Raw genomic sequence first — 14,133 nt, forward strand, 5'->3', positions numbered from 1 at the left:
TGCAGTTACTTCACTACAATATCTTTTAAAATGAATGAAATAGAACCAAACGAATTTTTTCAACACTAAGAATATTAACATTCAATGACAAAACGCGATTGTCAATTAGATCAGGAAGTTAATCACCAGTTCTTGTCAAGGAATTCAAATGGGAAAATTATTCTCTATATTCTGCCAAATTTTAGTTTTCTTGTCCATCCGACTGAATATATACACTCTTGAGCACGTACAAATTCTATCAGCGGTTCACTCCGAGAAGTCATTTTCAGTGATCTGCAACTAAACTACAAACTACATTAGAAAAGTGGGTTATGTTTTCAACGTTCAGTGACGACGAGCGCGTAAAAAGTGGAAAGTTTGTTAACTTAGACGTCGAGTGCGCGTATAAGCGATCATTGTATATGTTACGTCCCAAGCCCGATCTTGTACGGAGTCGAGCTTCGTACAATGAATTTGTACTAAGTCCGATCTGTACAAGCCATTTTGTACGAAGCCGAGATTGGCGGACTTCGGACAGAGATGATTGTACGAAGTCGACTCTGTACAACGCTGGTTGTACGGAGTCGGAGCATCGATACTCACTCGGTAATGAGCGCGCTATTAAGATGTTAGTAAACACAAACGTAGTTATTGTGATTGAAAGTATGTTCTCCGGCTAGTTTGCTACCATCTATTGTTAGGTTAGGTTAGGTTAGGTTGCGTGTACTACTTCGGAATAACGCGCTCATTACCGAGTGAGTATCGATGCTCCGACTCCGTACAACCAGCGTTGTACAGAGTCGACTTCGTACAATCATCTCTGTCCGAAGTCCGCCAATCTCGGCTTCGTACAAAATGGCTTGTACAGATCGGACTTCGTACAAATTCATTGTACGAAGCTCGACTCCGTACAAGATTGGGCTTGGGACGTAACATATACATTATCACAGTTCTTCAACAAGCTGAACTTTCTTCGATATTTATGAATGTCTAAAGCATGTCATGTTCTTGTTCATTCTGTGTACCGTGGTATTTGATTAGATATGCTGTTCTAATTCAGCTCCTTGCTGTAGCTTTGAAACCATCTGAATTCCAAAAAAATGCATTTTAATCTTCATTGACACATTATTGGTAGTCATTGATTACTACTTCAAATATGACGTCTATGACCACTATGCTTCGCATTTGGTCTATCAAAAGAAGGTGATCACCATTTTCTGTACTGGCAGTGCCACGCCGGACTGTTGCGGTTTACTAGGCACTCTGCTTAATATGAGAGATGCTACAAATAAAAAAAAAAATTATAACTGTATATATAGCTTTATTTTTTTTTTCAATATATAGTCCATTAAGATCAATACACTTTCGGATGTGTTTCAACTAATTGTCCGATTGAGGTACCTCCAAAACATGTGATTTGAGCACTGGTGTAGAAAAACTTGACTTTGCAATTTATTTCTTATTTGCGAAAATAAGAGGAGATCATTCATCAATTCGATGTTTTGACTGTTCAAAAACGTTTTGTTTGAACTGATTTGTGAGAGCTCGCATTGGTTTTCCTGATTCCTTCGAACACTTCTAGTAAACAAAGGCTGGTGTTCCATTCAGAATTGACGTTGCTCTAATGGAACGGTGGTGACATGTTCTGTTATTCCGAAAAATCAGGCGATCATTTGCTTCGAAGTGCCCCGTGCGCGAACAACTCTCATTGGATTTAGCTCGTCTCGAAAGACCCATTGCTGTTTAGTTTCGAATTCATATGCATAGATCCATGATTTCGTCGCCTATCACGATCTTATAGATGAAAATATTAAACTTGCTTTACATTGATTTCCATAAAAATTTTCCAAGTAGTTCTTCTTTTTATATAAGTATTTTTTTTAATTCGTATAATTAGAAAAAAAAAACAATTTTCTACTTGTGAAATTATTATTATTAAAATAAGATTTACAGTTTTTGCTTTAGTAGTGTAGTTTTATTGTTTTTAGTATTAACAGATTGTACTATCGAATTCTCTTCTTTATTATACAGTTTTGAAACCCTAAATTTCTATGAATAAAACAAATTGAATCGATACTATGAGATCTGCCCTAACTACAAAAAATAACTATTTCCTAGAAACTTAAGATTTTAGTGAACGACATGATATTCCCATTACTGTAAGGCGTAACACAAATATTTTATAATTGAACAAGTTTATTTGTCCATTAGAAACAGAAATTAACTTTGGCTAACTGAAATTTTATTGACTACTTCCAAGAAACTTCTAAATTATGGTGTGAGGATAAAATTCGCGGCTAACTTCTATTCAGTTATCAATAGGTTCGTCAGATCAATTGAGAAACATTTTTCTATTCTCTATACTATACATGATTCATTTATCATCCTATTCAGGCAAAATTACTTAAATTGAACTATTATTTTGTTGGTCGTTGGTCTCTATGAATAAGTATAACTTAATTTTTTTCTCATTTATAACGAGATGTAGTACTCATTTCTGATATACAGATTGCACCAAAAATTCTGATTAAATCAAACTTATAATGAATAAAACTGTATACAATGTGGCCGAATTTCTGTTTATATTATGAATATAAATTGGGCATATGTGAATATATGAATGTGAATTGATATTGTAACATACCGTTTAATGATTTTTTATAGAAAACAAATATTTACAGCAATTGCAGTTTATGAAACTTCTATGAAATAGTTTCAGAATATGTTGAATCAGACTCCAGCATTTTTATCGGATTGGCTACCAAATACCAAGTACATCATAGTGTCATCTCGCTACCGAGCAGGCCATTTGCATATGTCTGACCTAAAGACTTCGTCAGAGGCATTTTTGCCAGGCTTTTAGCCAAATGCCAAATCCATGATACTTCAATTTCACTATCGATCAGGCCGTTGCAGGTGTCTAGCCTGAAGACCTCATCCTAGGATTTTTACCTGTCAATTCACAGACTTTAAGTCCACGATAATTTCATTTTACTACTAATCAGATAGTTGACAGGTGTCTGTCCTACAGATTCATTTTTACCAAACACACATCCAAACACAAAGTCCACGATAGCCTCATCTAACACTGAATAAAACCTTAGACTTCAAGATCTTTGCAGCTACATCTACGAGTTTACCACCAAAGTGATACTTTTTTCTCCATCAAGGAAACATAATCACAATCACTTCTCCTAAAACTCCAGTAGCCATTATATCATATAGGTGAAGCCCAAGTTAAAATGAAGAGAATAATAATCTATTCATCATTTTTCATTCATTCCATTCTATACTACCTATCATACAAGTAAAACAGTAGCACAAATCGTGGGAAAAATGCAAACCACTCTTTTTACAAAATTATAAGATATTTCCAAGTTGATCTAATTAATTGTTTCTGTATATTGTAAGTGTATGTAAGTATAAAGGCTTCAGTAAATAAGAATTCTCAGAGATACAAAATCATGACTCACAGTGAATTAGCCAGTATCAGTTAATAAATTGAGACTCGTGCAAAAAATAAGCCCAATCACGCTAAGGTATAAAAGTTTAGCATATATTACATCACTCAATAAGTCGTGTGACTGAAACGCTTGTTTTTATATATGTTCTTTTGGACCTGTTAATTTTTCCTGTTCGCTTCGCATGCTTGTCCCCATGAAACCGAAGCATTATTATGCTCATATAAACCTGAGTTTGATATCTTCAGTTTCCTTCTTCCACCGGTTAATTCACAGAGTATTGCCTTCGGTTGTCTCACTTTATTAACTATAATCTAACATGTTCATTAAAAGTAGGTCCTTGAACCAAAGAAATACTCAGGTATTTGTCTTTGTTTATCAGTTAAATTTCTTCATCGTTTATTTTTGTTTGTTCTAGTCGGATTGAGATAAAATCATTTGTCTGGTTGAATCTGTGTAAAAGTGAAGCAATGAAATGTAACGGTTTCCAAAATTTCCTAGCCTTTTTAAATTTGAACATATATACAAAAACTCACGACTCTTTCTCGTTAGCTAATTGTTATCTTTCAAACATCTTCTCTTTTTACCAAATCTATAATTATATTTAATGAAATTCTTAATTCAAAACAAAGATACAAATTAGAAGTTCGTTTCACACTTTCTAAAATGAACAAGAGACGATTCTACAGTAATTGTCAGCACCGCACATTATACCCTAGTTCGTAAACTCAAAATAATAGCAAATCCAGAGTTAATAGTCATTTGCCCAAAGGATATCTCTAATGACTTTCTTATTCTTCTGAATGAAAATATCAACAATAAGACTATTATCAATAAATTCAAGGGTTTATTTTATAAACCTTGATAAATTAAATATTTGGAGGTTAAAGATTCAATTAACGTTTAATAGGAACATATGAGTGTGTACAAATATTCTAGTCTAAAAGCCAGTGACGTAATTTCTATTCTCATTTCAAGTCTTGACAAAAGGTAACATGAATTTTATTTTATATTTATTGTGTTTTCGTATACTATTTTGAAATACTGGAACAAAGTTTATTTTCATCATCATAAATATGAATGTGACATTATTTATATCTATATTGTACAACATTCCACCACAACAGTTGCAGTCTGATTATATATCAATTTTCCATTTTTAAGTAGTACTTGAACCTTCGACTTCTAATCTAATAATATATTTAAATCCGGGCATGCTGCATACTGGTTTAATTTTTACTATTTTTATGTTTGTTTTCTAGTAGTTTTTACAAGCTTTTATCTACAAATTGTAATAATTTTTGACAATAAAGGTTTTCTCTCTCTCTCTCCTTATATACTTTATAGAATTACTTAAAACATAAAACACGTGGTATAACCACTACTACTTTCTTCTTAAAAAACTCATCTCATTGTAAGATTCTTGAAATACGTGATTCAATGGTGTAGTACTTCTAATCTTACTTGAAGGAGTATAGAAAAAATACGGTAATAGTGAATAATAAGTAAGCCTTTCTTCGTCTGATAATAATAACAAAGAGCCACGAAAACCTGTGTCGAAAGGGTAGCGGTTAATTACAATATGAACATATTTAACTACAAAAAACTAGTACCAAATTTGCCATCACGTAGTGTTTATATTATTGATAATATACAACAATGTGCAGGCTGAAAAATGACAAAATGAAACAGTGGATACGTTCCAAAAATATTCCATTTTCATATGTTTTGCTAAAAGTAGATTTATATATTATTGTAAAGACGTATAAGCTAATGCTTAAGATATATGTCGTCCATATCAACCAACTACTCAATTTTTGTAATATAGCAGTTTTATTGCATCCAGTCTTTACCATCCAATGGCAACGAGAAACCGTGGCAAAGAGGGTAAGAAAACTCCACATCCACACACAACAGTTTTACAAAAACCGGTCACCTACACATCTACAATGTAGCGCTAGTGTTACCGCTTAAAATATCTCGTCTTGACGATTGTGTTCTTCACATATTTTGTTACCGACGGAAAGTTGTGTCATGGACGTGAGTGTGGTGATCTTATATATTAAAAAAATTGATGATTTCCATTCCGAGTCCGTTCAGGCGTTCTACTCAACCGATTTGCTTAATTTTTTTTAAAGAAAGGTATTGATGCACAGATCAGCCATCAACCATCGGATTTCATCTAATTTTCACCATTCTCAAGTTATACTCAAATGTGATTTCCCTTGTACATTACTTATGGGTGTTTTTCACATACACACATTCTATCCTCAATATCTCAGGTTCTATTCAAGATAGAGACTTCGTTTTGGTTCAAGAACACTCGCTGAAACACCTTCTTTCTTTTGAGTTTTTGAACACTTAAATCGGTTGAGTTGGAGAGAAGCTAGGCGCGGACATTCAATGTGGAGTTATGGATTTTGGTAGGTTTTTGGTAATTTTTCTACATACAGATCTATATCTCAGGTTCTAATATAGCTACAGAGTTCGTTCTTTTCTATTATAATGATTTCTGATACTTATTTAATGGATTCGATGCTAGCGAAGCCGCGGCTAAAAGCTAGTTTTATCTTTAAAAACAGAAAAAATCATTGTCGTGGTGTCTGGAAATCAAGCAAATAAAAAGCAAACGAATCCAATTGCATGGAAAAGAGCAAGTTTCAAGACTATTTTCACTCGCATTGACTTCAACTCCATTTCAGTTTTGCTAGGCTGTTAACCTATAATATATCAATGTATTCTTGAAATATCGTGTTCGTATAATATTTTTCATGGTTTCATGAGTAACATTAGGAAGTTCGACAAGGTTGAAGAAAACAGAGAATCTCGTTGATCTTGCACGTCATGATATGATTTTAGCTAAAAATGGAACAGTCCTTAGCCTGGAAGAGACTACCCTCATTATTATCGCAAGGAACCCAGCCATTTATTTATAATACCTCCTGCACAATGGCATATCAAATTTGACCCAACAAAAAATATTTATCTACCCCATTCTCAGGATTTTCTATTGAAAATATTAATAAAGTTTCTCCTCGGAGTATAGATACGACACCACTATCGCATTCACTTATAGTCCGTTCTTGACTCATCTCACAGTTAGACAATTTGTGACAAAAATAAATGATTTCTTTGTCTTGTTTCAAAACTCTCGCTTTAGCTTTTATTTCTTACCAACTTGATTGAAATACAATGTTATTTAGCAGCATCAAACTGAAAGCATTCCAAAATTTTTTTCCTAAATATATTTCCATTTTCGCTTTCTTTCAGCTTTTCATAAATAAAGAGAAATTCCCGTGAAGCGAATTCCAGTTTGCTTCACGGCTCTTTTATCGTTGCTAAATTAAAGTATACAAATTATTTTCTGAATTCAGAATTGCTTTGCGAACTTCCCTTTAATTACTACATCCACCGTTTGCACAGGATTGAACTTAGACAATGCGCAGATTGTATCGTTAAATAAGGAAACTTTGTATCAGAACCTAGAAATTAAATAAAGTTAAATCAATATCATTTTTGTTGATGTAGATGTAGGGTAGTATTTTGGGAATACATTTGCGTTCAATAAAACCCAACCTGTAGGTGTGTACAAATCGATAAATAAAAAAATAATAACTATTCCTATTGGTTAAGATAGAAGGGGAGCGGAAAGCATATTGTTAAAATTTTTAGATTTTTATTAAAATGACAATAGCTATCAAAAAATTTATACATTTGATTACTTCTATCATTAGTATGTCCATTCATCTATTTGAATATGAATGAATTGTTATTATAATTATTTCTCACAATGGAAGATTTAAAAAAAAAAATAGTAGTCTGGATACATTTAACACCGTCCGAGAACCGTTCCAAATAAGTACTACGTCATCAGCGCCTATTGTGTAGAGAGCAGCCAGTCTATTTGAGAAAATGCTACTGACTAAAGTGCTATTTTGGAAACAAAGAGTTAATTTGTTGATAAAAATGGAGCAGCAGTTTTTTCATAGCTCTTCAGGCAACTTGCCACAAATAGATTTCTTGTAATGGCTACTTATTTTGCCACTCTACAGATTCAAGAAATATTTTGTGTTATGGTAGGTCACTACTTTTGGATGAAAAACTTTATTAATGTTTATAAATGCTTCTAATGAAAAGAAAAAATAATTATAGAAAACCTCTACAAAATAATATTTGAAAAATCCACTAATACTTCGTGTACCTAGCACGTGGCTTTCTAGAGAGAACCGTTCACTGTTGAGACCAATAAGCCGCCGCCTACGAAGGTGCCGCTGGGGCTCAGAACCATTCATGGGTGTAACAATGAGGCCTTAATAATTTTAACACGCATAATTTTTTAAGAGACATTGAGCAAACGATTGGAAGAGATGTGGATTTACGAGAATTTACTTCCATTGTGTAGTAAAACAGCTTTTAAGATTTGTTTGATATGTATATGTTTCTAGGTCTTTATCAAAATAATCAATAGATCACCTTCAAAAACAAATCAAACTAAAACTTTGTTCTAATAAGAAAAATTGATTTTTCTCTAGTCCTTACATTTAGAAACATATTTAAAACATTTCTTTAATTTCTTATTTCTTAGACCTTTTAATATATTAATGCATCTAAATGTTCTTGATTTTAGGTATCTTCTGTTTTAAAATTAGTTTTTTTCTTGATAATTTTTAAAAATAAAAAATAAAAAAAAAACTAATTTTAAAACAGAAGAGACCTAAAATCATGAACATTTAGATGCATTATTATATATATTTATATAGAATGAAGTCTTTGCCAGTATTTACGTAGTGGCATTGTGGCAAAATTGAACACCAAAGTGTACTAACTCCAGTATATTTCCGGCCATTCGAATACTTATCTATTCATCGTCTGGGAATTAATTAGTTAAGAATTAAGTTTTTGTTGTGACTGAAATTAGAACAGTAATAAGATGATACCGCGCCTGTGTAGTTCGTAGTGACTTTTTATTATTTCATTTTTTAAGTTATCTAACCTTACGTCAGATATAGAAAACTACTGTCAATAAAATCAGTGTTCATCCAATTTCACTGTTGTGTTTGCATTGAATTCATCGAATTCAAAAATCAATATTCAAATTGACGAATGATAGAATTGTCAAGAAATAATAAGGACGATGTTATTAAATAAATGAAATTATTGATATTTTTCTTTCTTTATTTTTCATAGAAACTTCGTTTTATAGATTAAGATTCTTGTTAATATTTACTCATTGCTAACAGTGAAAAATGGACTATAATCTCTGGAGCCGAAAGTGCGACAAATTTTTTACTTGTTTAAATATTACAATCAGTTGTTCCATCATCCTTTCCTCTGCCATTGACTCCAGCTCCATATTTCTTTAATATGTTCACCTTCTTCTTTTTTTAAAAGTTCGTTGTTTATTGCATATGTTCCAAGTGTTTTGTTGTTGTTTAGAAGTCTAATTATTCTATTGAAGAATATATACAACATGTTGATGTAACCTCCTATGTAGTCTTGACATTATTAATTTTCAACCAAGTAATTTTTATTTTATTAATTTTTTCCTCAAACTTCTGTATGATGTTGTCTAATCTGAATATATGAAAATCTCTGAAGTCTATTTTCGTAACCCTTCTCCCATAATGTTTAATGATTACTCTTTTTTTTCCTTCTCTTTTTGAGTCTTGTATGGATTGATATATTGTTTAAATTAAAAAAAACTTTTTCACTACTGCTTAAGCATTTAGTTTATCCTCCTAAGATAGTTGTTTCACAGCGGCATCAGTGTTTTAATTTTTAGAGTTGAGTTATTAGTAATGTTCTCATGATTAACATACGTCTGTCTGTTAATAGTATTTTTATTAACCCTTAACCACAGACATGAATTTGATTGACATTACAACAGACAGGAGTCAAATTGACTCTTTGTATTTTAAATGGGTTTTTTTAGAATTAATATGAAACACTTGAAGATTTATCTAATTAAAAATTATTTTCAAGTTTAAAACCGTTTATTATAAAAATCATAATTATAAAAAACAAATAAAAAACACATTCTAAGAAAATGAGTAAATAATTATTTTAAAATTTAAAAACGTTAAAACAAAACAAATTTATTCTAAAAAAAGATTAAAAAAATATATTTAAATGCATGTTGAACATATAGGAGATGAACATTGTAGGCATACTGGACGCCTGCATCTAGAGCATAATGTAGAAGTTTTCCTTTTTAGTTTCTTGGGGCAAATTGAACAGTATTTTCTAATGGCGAGTTTACCTACTGGCTCTATTGGTTCCTCTTCTTTTCTTCCCAAAATGTTTCTAATAGCTACTTTTATTTCCTGTCTTACACGTGAATTACTCTGTTTTCTCTCTAATTCTTCAGTGATAAGCTGCTTTCCAAGATTTTTCATAAACTCCAGTCTTGTATCTTTTCTTTCAATTTTGGTACTTTTAAAAAGAATATATGCATTTGCTGCACATATATCTAATATTCTAAAGAAAATTGCCATAGGCCATCTTTGCGTTCTACGGCCAGTAGAATATAAAGCACATTTTTAATCTAGACTGTCAACGCCAGACTACTTCGTAGTATTATAGAAGTGAATCATTTCTGGTTTGTCGACATCAGGATCTTGAGCTGCGGAGGAATGCATTGATGACACGAGTAATACAGCCTTCTGTTTTTTTGGTACATGTGATAACAAAGTGACATTTTCCGAAAAACCATAAAGGGAACTTCCAATTTGTCTCGTCCTATTAGGCTGAAACTCGGGAGGTATTTCCGATTTATTTTTTTTCAAAGTACCGATGTATGTCAAGTTTTTGGTCTAAAACATTAACCAATTCGATTGATGAAAACCAGTTATCAGCCGTTATGTTTCTATTGCTTCCTTGAATAGGTATTGATAAACGTAGTACTGCTTGTGTTGGAATCAACAATTTTTTTTCAGTTTCAGTAAGCGTATTCCCATAGTTTCAGGCCATATTTGCATGGTTTCTGAGGTATATACATTTTAAATTTGGATCTTCCTCTAAAACTTATAAGCATTTCATCCACACAAGCCAAATGTCCTATAGTGTAAGCAGCTTGACAATTTGCAACAAATTTCTCAAATATTGCAGAAATAGGTGCTAGCGGATCATTCTCCTTTCGTTGTTGTCTGGTTTCTGAATCATCAAATCTAAGGCATTGTAATGAAATAGCAAATCGATTTCTGTTCATAACACAGCGAAAAATATCTCTGCCTGTCCCATCCGTTGAAAACAACGAAGTGATATTCTCGTCATTTGATTTGAAAGCCGCAGTATATATAAGTAATCCTAAAAAGGCATTTAGTTCAATCATGTCCAAGTCACGTAAATCCGATTTTGTGGGATCCTTATATAAATCTCTCATTTTTGATAGCTTTTGATTAGAACATTTAATAATTTCTTCTAACATATTTACGTCTAGAAGGCACATCCACGATTATTTTTCGGATATTTTGTCTCGCTGGCGCAAAGGATGGCGCAATCCAGGAAGTTGCTTTATTATATTATGTTTTGGTGTTCTCACATATGAACTTACTAATGGCGTCTTAGACCAACGAAATTTAGATTCTCCTTTTTTTCCTTTATCATAAAAATATTTATTTTTGTCTTCCGTTTCTAAATTTTCATCACATTGTTCATCTTCCTCCAAATATTCACTTTCTTCTTGATCAGTATCACTGTTATGATCACTAAGAATGTATTCAGAATCACTGACATCACTATCATTGTTGTGATCCGTCTCAACTCCATCACACCACCTTGTTAGGGTTTCCTCAAAATCTCTGTCAGTTACTCGAACCCTTTTTCTGGATGGTCCCGAACAAGAATCCATATTTCTATAAAAAATGATAGAATATAGAATCCCTATACAATAAATTCTTTAAAAATATTAAAAATATTTTATTATTTACCTTGTAAACTCACTGGTTTATATATTAAATATTTATCACGTAACAACAGACGGGAGTCAATAGACTCCAAATATGCGCGCAAAACTTTAAAACCAAATAACGTAAACAAAACAATGTTGTTGATCACTTCAAGCTTTCAAGCGTACTGAAGAATATTAGATTCGAGGGTACCTCGAAGCTTGAGCGCTGATGCGCGCGCAAACAAAAAATATTTTGATTATAAATTGCACATGGAGTCAATTTGACTCCTGACTGTGGGTAAGGGTTAAATAAAACTGTAAAAATGTTGGATTATAGTTATTTCGTAGTAGTTGGTGATATAATCCAAACTGAGCTATCGAAAGGAACAACTACTTCAAATGAACGCTTATTTTTCGCTGACTAGTTACAGTTTCTAACTCATATCTTAAAATCATTAACATAACAAAGTTTTACGTTTAATTATCAGTTTGTTCACGTAAATTCTATTTAATGTCTGCTTCTTTTATTTCAGGAGGTGATACGATTAGAAACGCAATATTGGACATTGGTGGATATTCCAAAGCAAGAAAAACAAGAAACAGTGCCGGCTTTTGTTCTACGGGCTTGCGCTATTATGGAAAAAACACAGAAATCTGGAGAAGGTGTCAAAACATCTGCAAAATTGGCAGAGGAGGCGCAGGATAAAAGAGAACGAATAGAAAGATTAGAAAGTGAGTTAAACATTACTTGTTATATATCTCAAAGAATGAAAAGAAAAATGTAGCACTAAAAAATAACAAACGATTTTGTTTCTTCAGCGACATCCTTTTGGTAAAATAAATAATTTGTATTCTTTGACGACCAATCTATGTTGGAGAGGAAATATAGAATTAAAAAATTTCGTAGCTAAACGTAATAAATAAATCAACTGTAGCTTATCACTTCACGGCTTTAAATCCACTTGTAATCTTTACTTATTACATGTTAGTTTCTGATGTATACAGTAATACCTCTCGGACTTACGCGGTAGGTTGGTCCGAGCGATTGCCGTGTAAGTCGAATTCGCGTAAGTCAGGGTTCAACTTTGCATTTAAATACATATAAAGTATGTTTAATCGGAATCATAGTTTAAAGAAAACAATAATTTAGAAGAAAAAATGTTTAATAAAGTATAAAGTTAATAGAACAATTTACATTGTTATGTATAAAGTAACCTAAGCCGAAGTTATTTTGATGTAGAAGGCTTTTGTAGTAGAAACGCGTTCTTCATTAGAGTCTATTTTTTCTAAAATATGTAACCCCTTTTCAATTGAATTAAGTCTTTCTGTTAAGTTTGCAATTGTCATTTGATTTACCGATTCAACTGGTTCTAGCGAGTCAGTTTGTCAATGTATTGCTCATACTTTTCTATAACTACGTCAAATGTTAGCTCTTGATTTTGTGAATTTAGCAATTCTTGAACGTCATCTATCTATCTATCTATCTATCTATCTATCTATCTATCTATCTATCTATCTATCTATCTATCTATCTATCTATCTATCTATCTATCTATCTATCTATCTATCTATCTATCTATCTATCTATCTATCTATCTATCTATCTATCTATCTATCTATCTATCTGTCTATCTTCTATTATGATATCAATTTGTTTATGATCTGAAACTGATTCTTCTTGGGTTTCAGTGGTGGAAAAAAATGAACACAGTTTTTTCCAGACACCATGGAGAGTTTTTTGTGAAACCTCATTCCAATATTGTCCAATAATTCTTACAACATCTAAAATATTGAAATGCTTCCAAAAGCGTTTTAATGACTACATGGTCCATTGGTTGAAGTAAGTAACCATTACTGTCAATCGATCCTTGGCGGCTTTAAAATCTGGAAAAGTTTTCTCTTCATGGGCAATAAAAGTTCTTATAGGTATTTTCTTCCAAAAAAGACCGGTTTCATCTACGCTGAAAATGGTTTGGCAGGTGTAGCCACCTTCATTTAGTATTGTTTTGAGTTTTTCTGGATAGAGAGATGCATCTTCTCCACTTTCTGCGATTCTATGCCAATTACAACGACTCTTAATCGGCTGAACCAGCCGTTACTAGTTTTAAACACTTTAAACACGGTTTTTAGCCGCCTCCACAGCTTCTTTTTTTAGTATTTTAAAAATCTGCTTTGCTTGAAAGCACACAGTATTTTGATCAACAGGACAATTTTTCCCTCTTACTTGATTATCACACCATGACTGTAGCAATGTTTCCATCTGTGCGATAATACCGTGCCGCTTACAGATGATACTTGAATGCAAAGATTGAGAGTCTTTCACATCGTTCATAATTTTTCCTTTACCTTTTATAATTGTTCGGACTGTTGATTCCGGTAGGAAAAATTTCTTTGCCAATTCACAAATTTTAAGTTTTGCTTAAACTCTTTAATTATATTCAGTTTACACTTCAAAGACAGTGTTTTTCTTATCTTGTTAGGCTCAAATGAGTCATTTTTCGTTTTTTTAGGTGACATAATTAGATAAAATAAGTAAAACGCACTGCGCACGTAAAACAATTCTACGCGTAACACATTTAAACCTGTCGCAAACTGAACACTGAGAGAGCGGTGCGAGGGAGCCGATGCGCGCGGCAATCAAAATGAAAAACCGCGTGTCTCCTAATTCGTGTAGAACGGGGTAGCGTAAGTCGGGGTATCACTGCCATTTCTTTTCTACAATTTATTATCAGAAACTAAACTGAATATTAAAAAATTATCTTTGAAATAATATGAGAGACCTCTTTGGATAAGCATGGTAAAATA

The 14,133-nt window shown here is 32.4% G+C and overlaps 1 protein-coding gene across 2 annotated transcripts in view; it reads left to right on the forward strand.

The window, feature by feature from the left end:
* Window positions 1-14,133, forward strand: part of LOC130897867 (uncharacterized) — a 248,697-nt gene that overhangs the window by 215,143 nt on the left and 19,421 nt on the right. For both annotated transcript variants that reach the window (XM_057806806.1, XM_057806807.1), the window contains exon 4: window positions 11,862-12,060. In XM_057806806.1, coding sequence (XP_057662789.1) covers window positions 11,862-12,060 — 199 coding nt within the window. The remainder of the gene's footprint in view (window positions 1-11,861; window positions 12,061-14,133) is intronic.

This window comes from Diorhabda carinulata, chromosome 9 (assembly GCF_026250575.1).
Source record: "Diorhabda carinulata isolate Delta chromosome 9, icDioCari1.1, whole genome shotgun sequence".
Lineage (NCBI taxonomy): Eukaryota > Metazoa > Arthropoda > Insecta > Coleoptera > Chrysomelidae > Diorhabda > Diorhabda carinulata.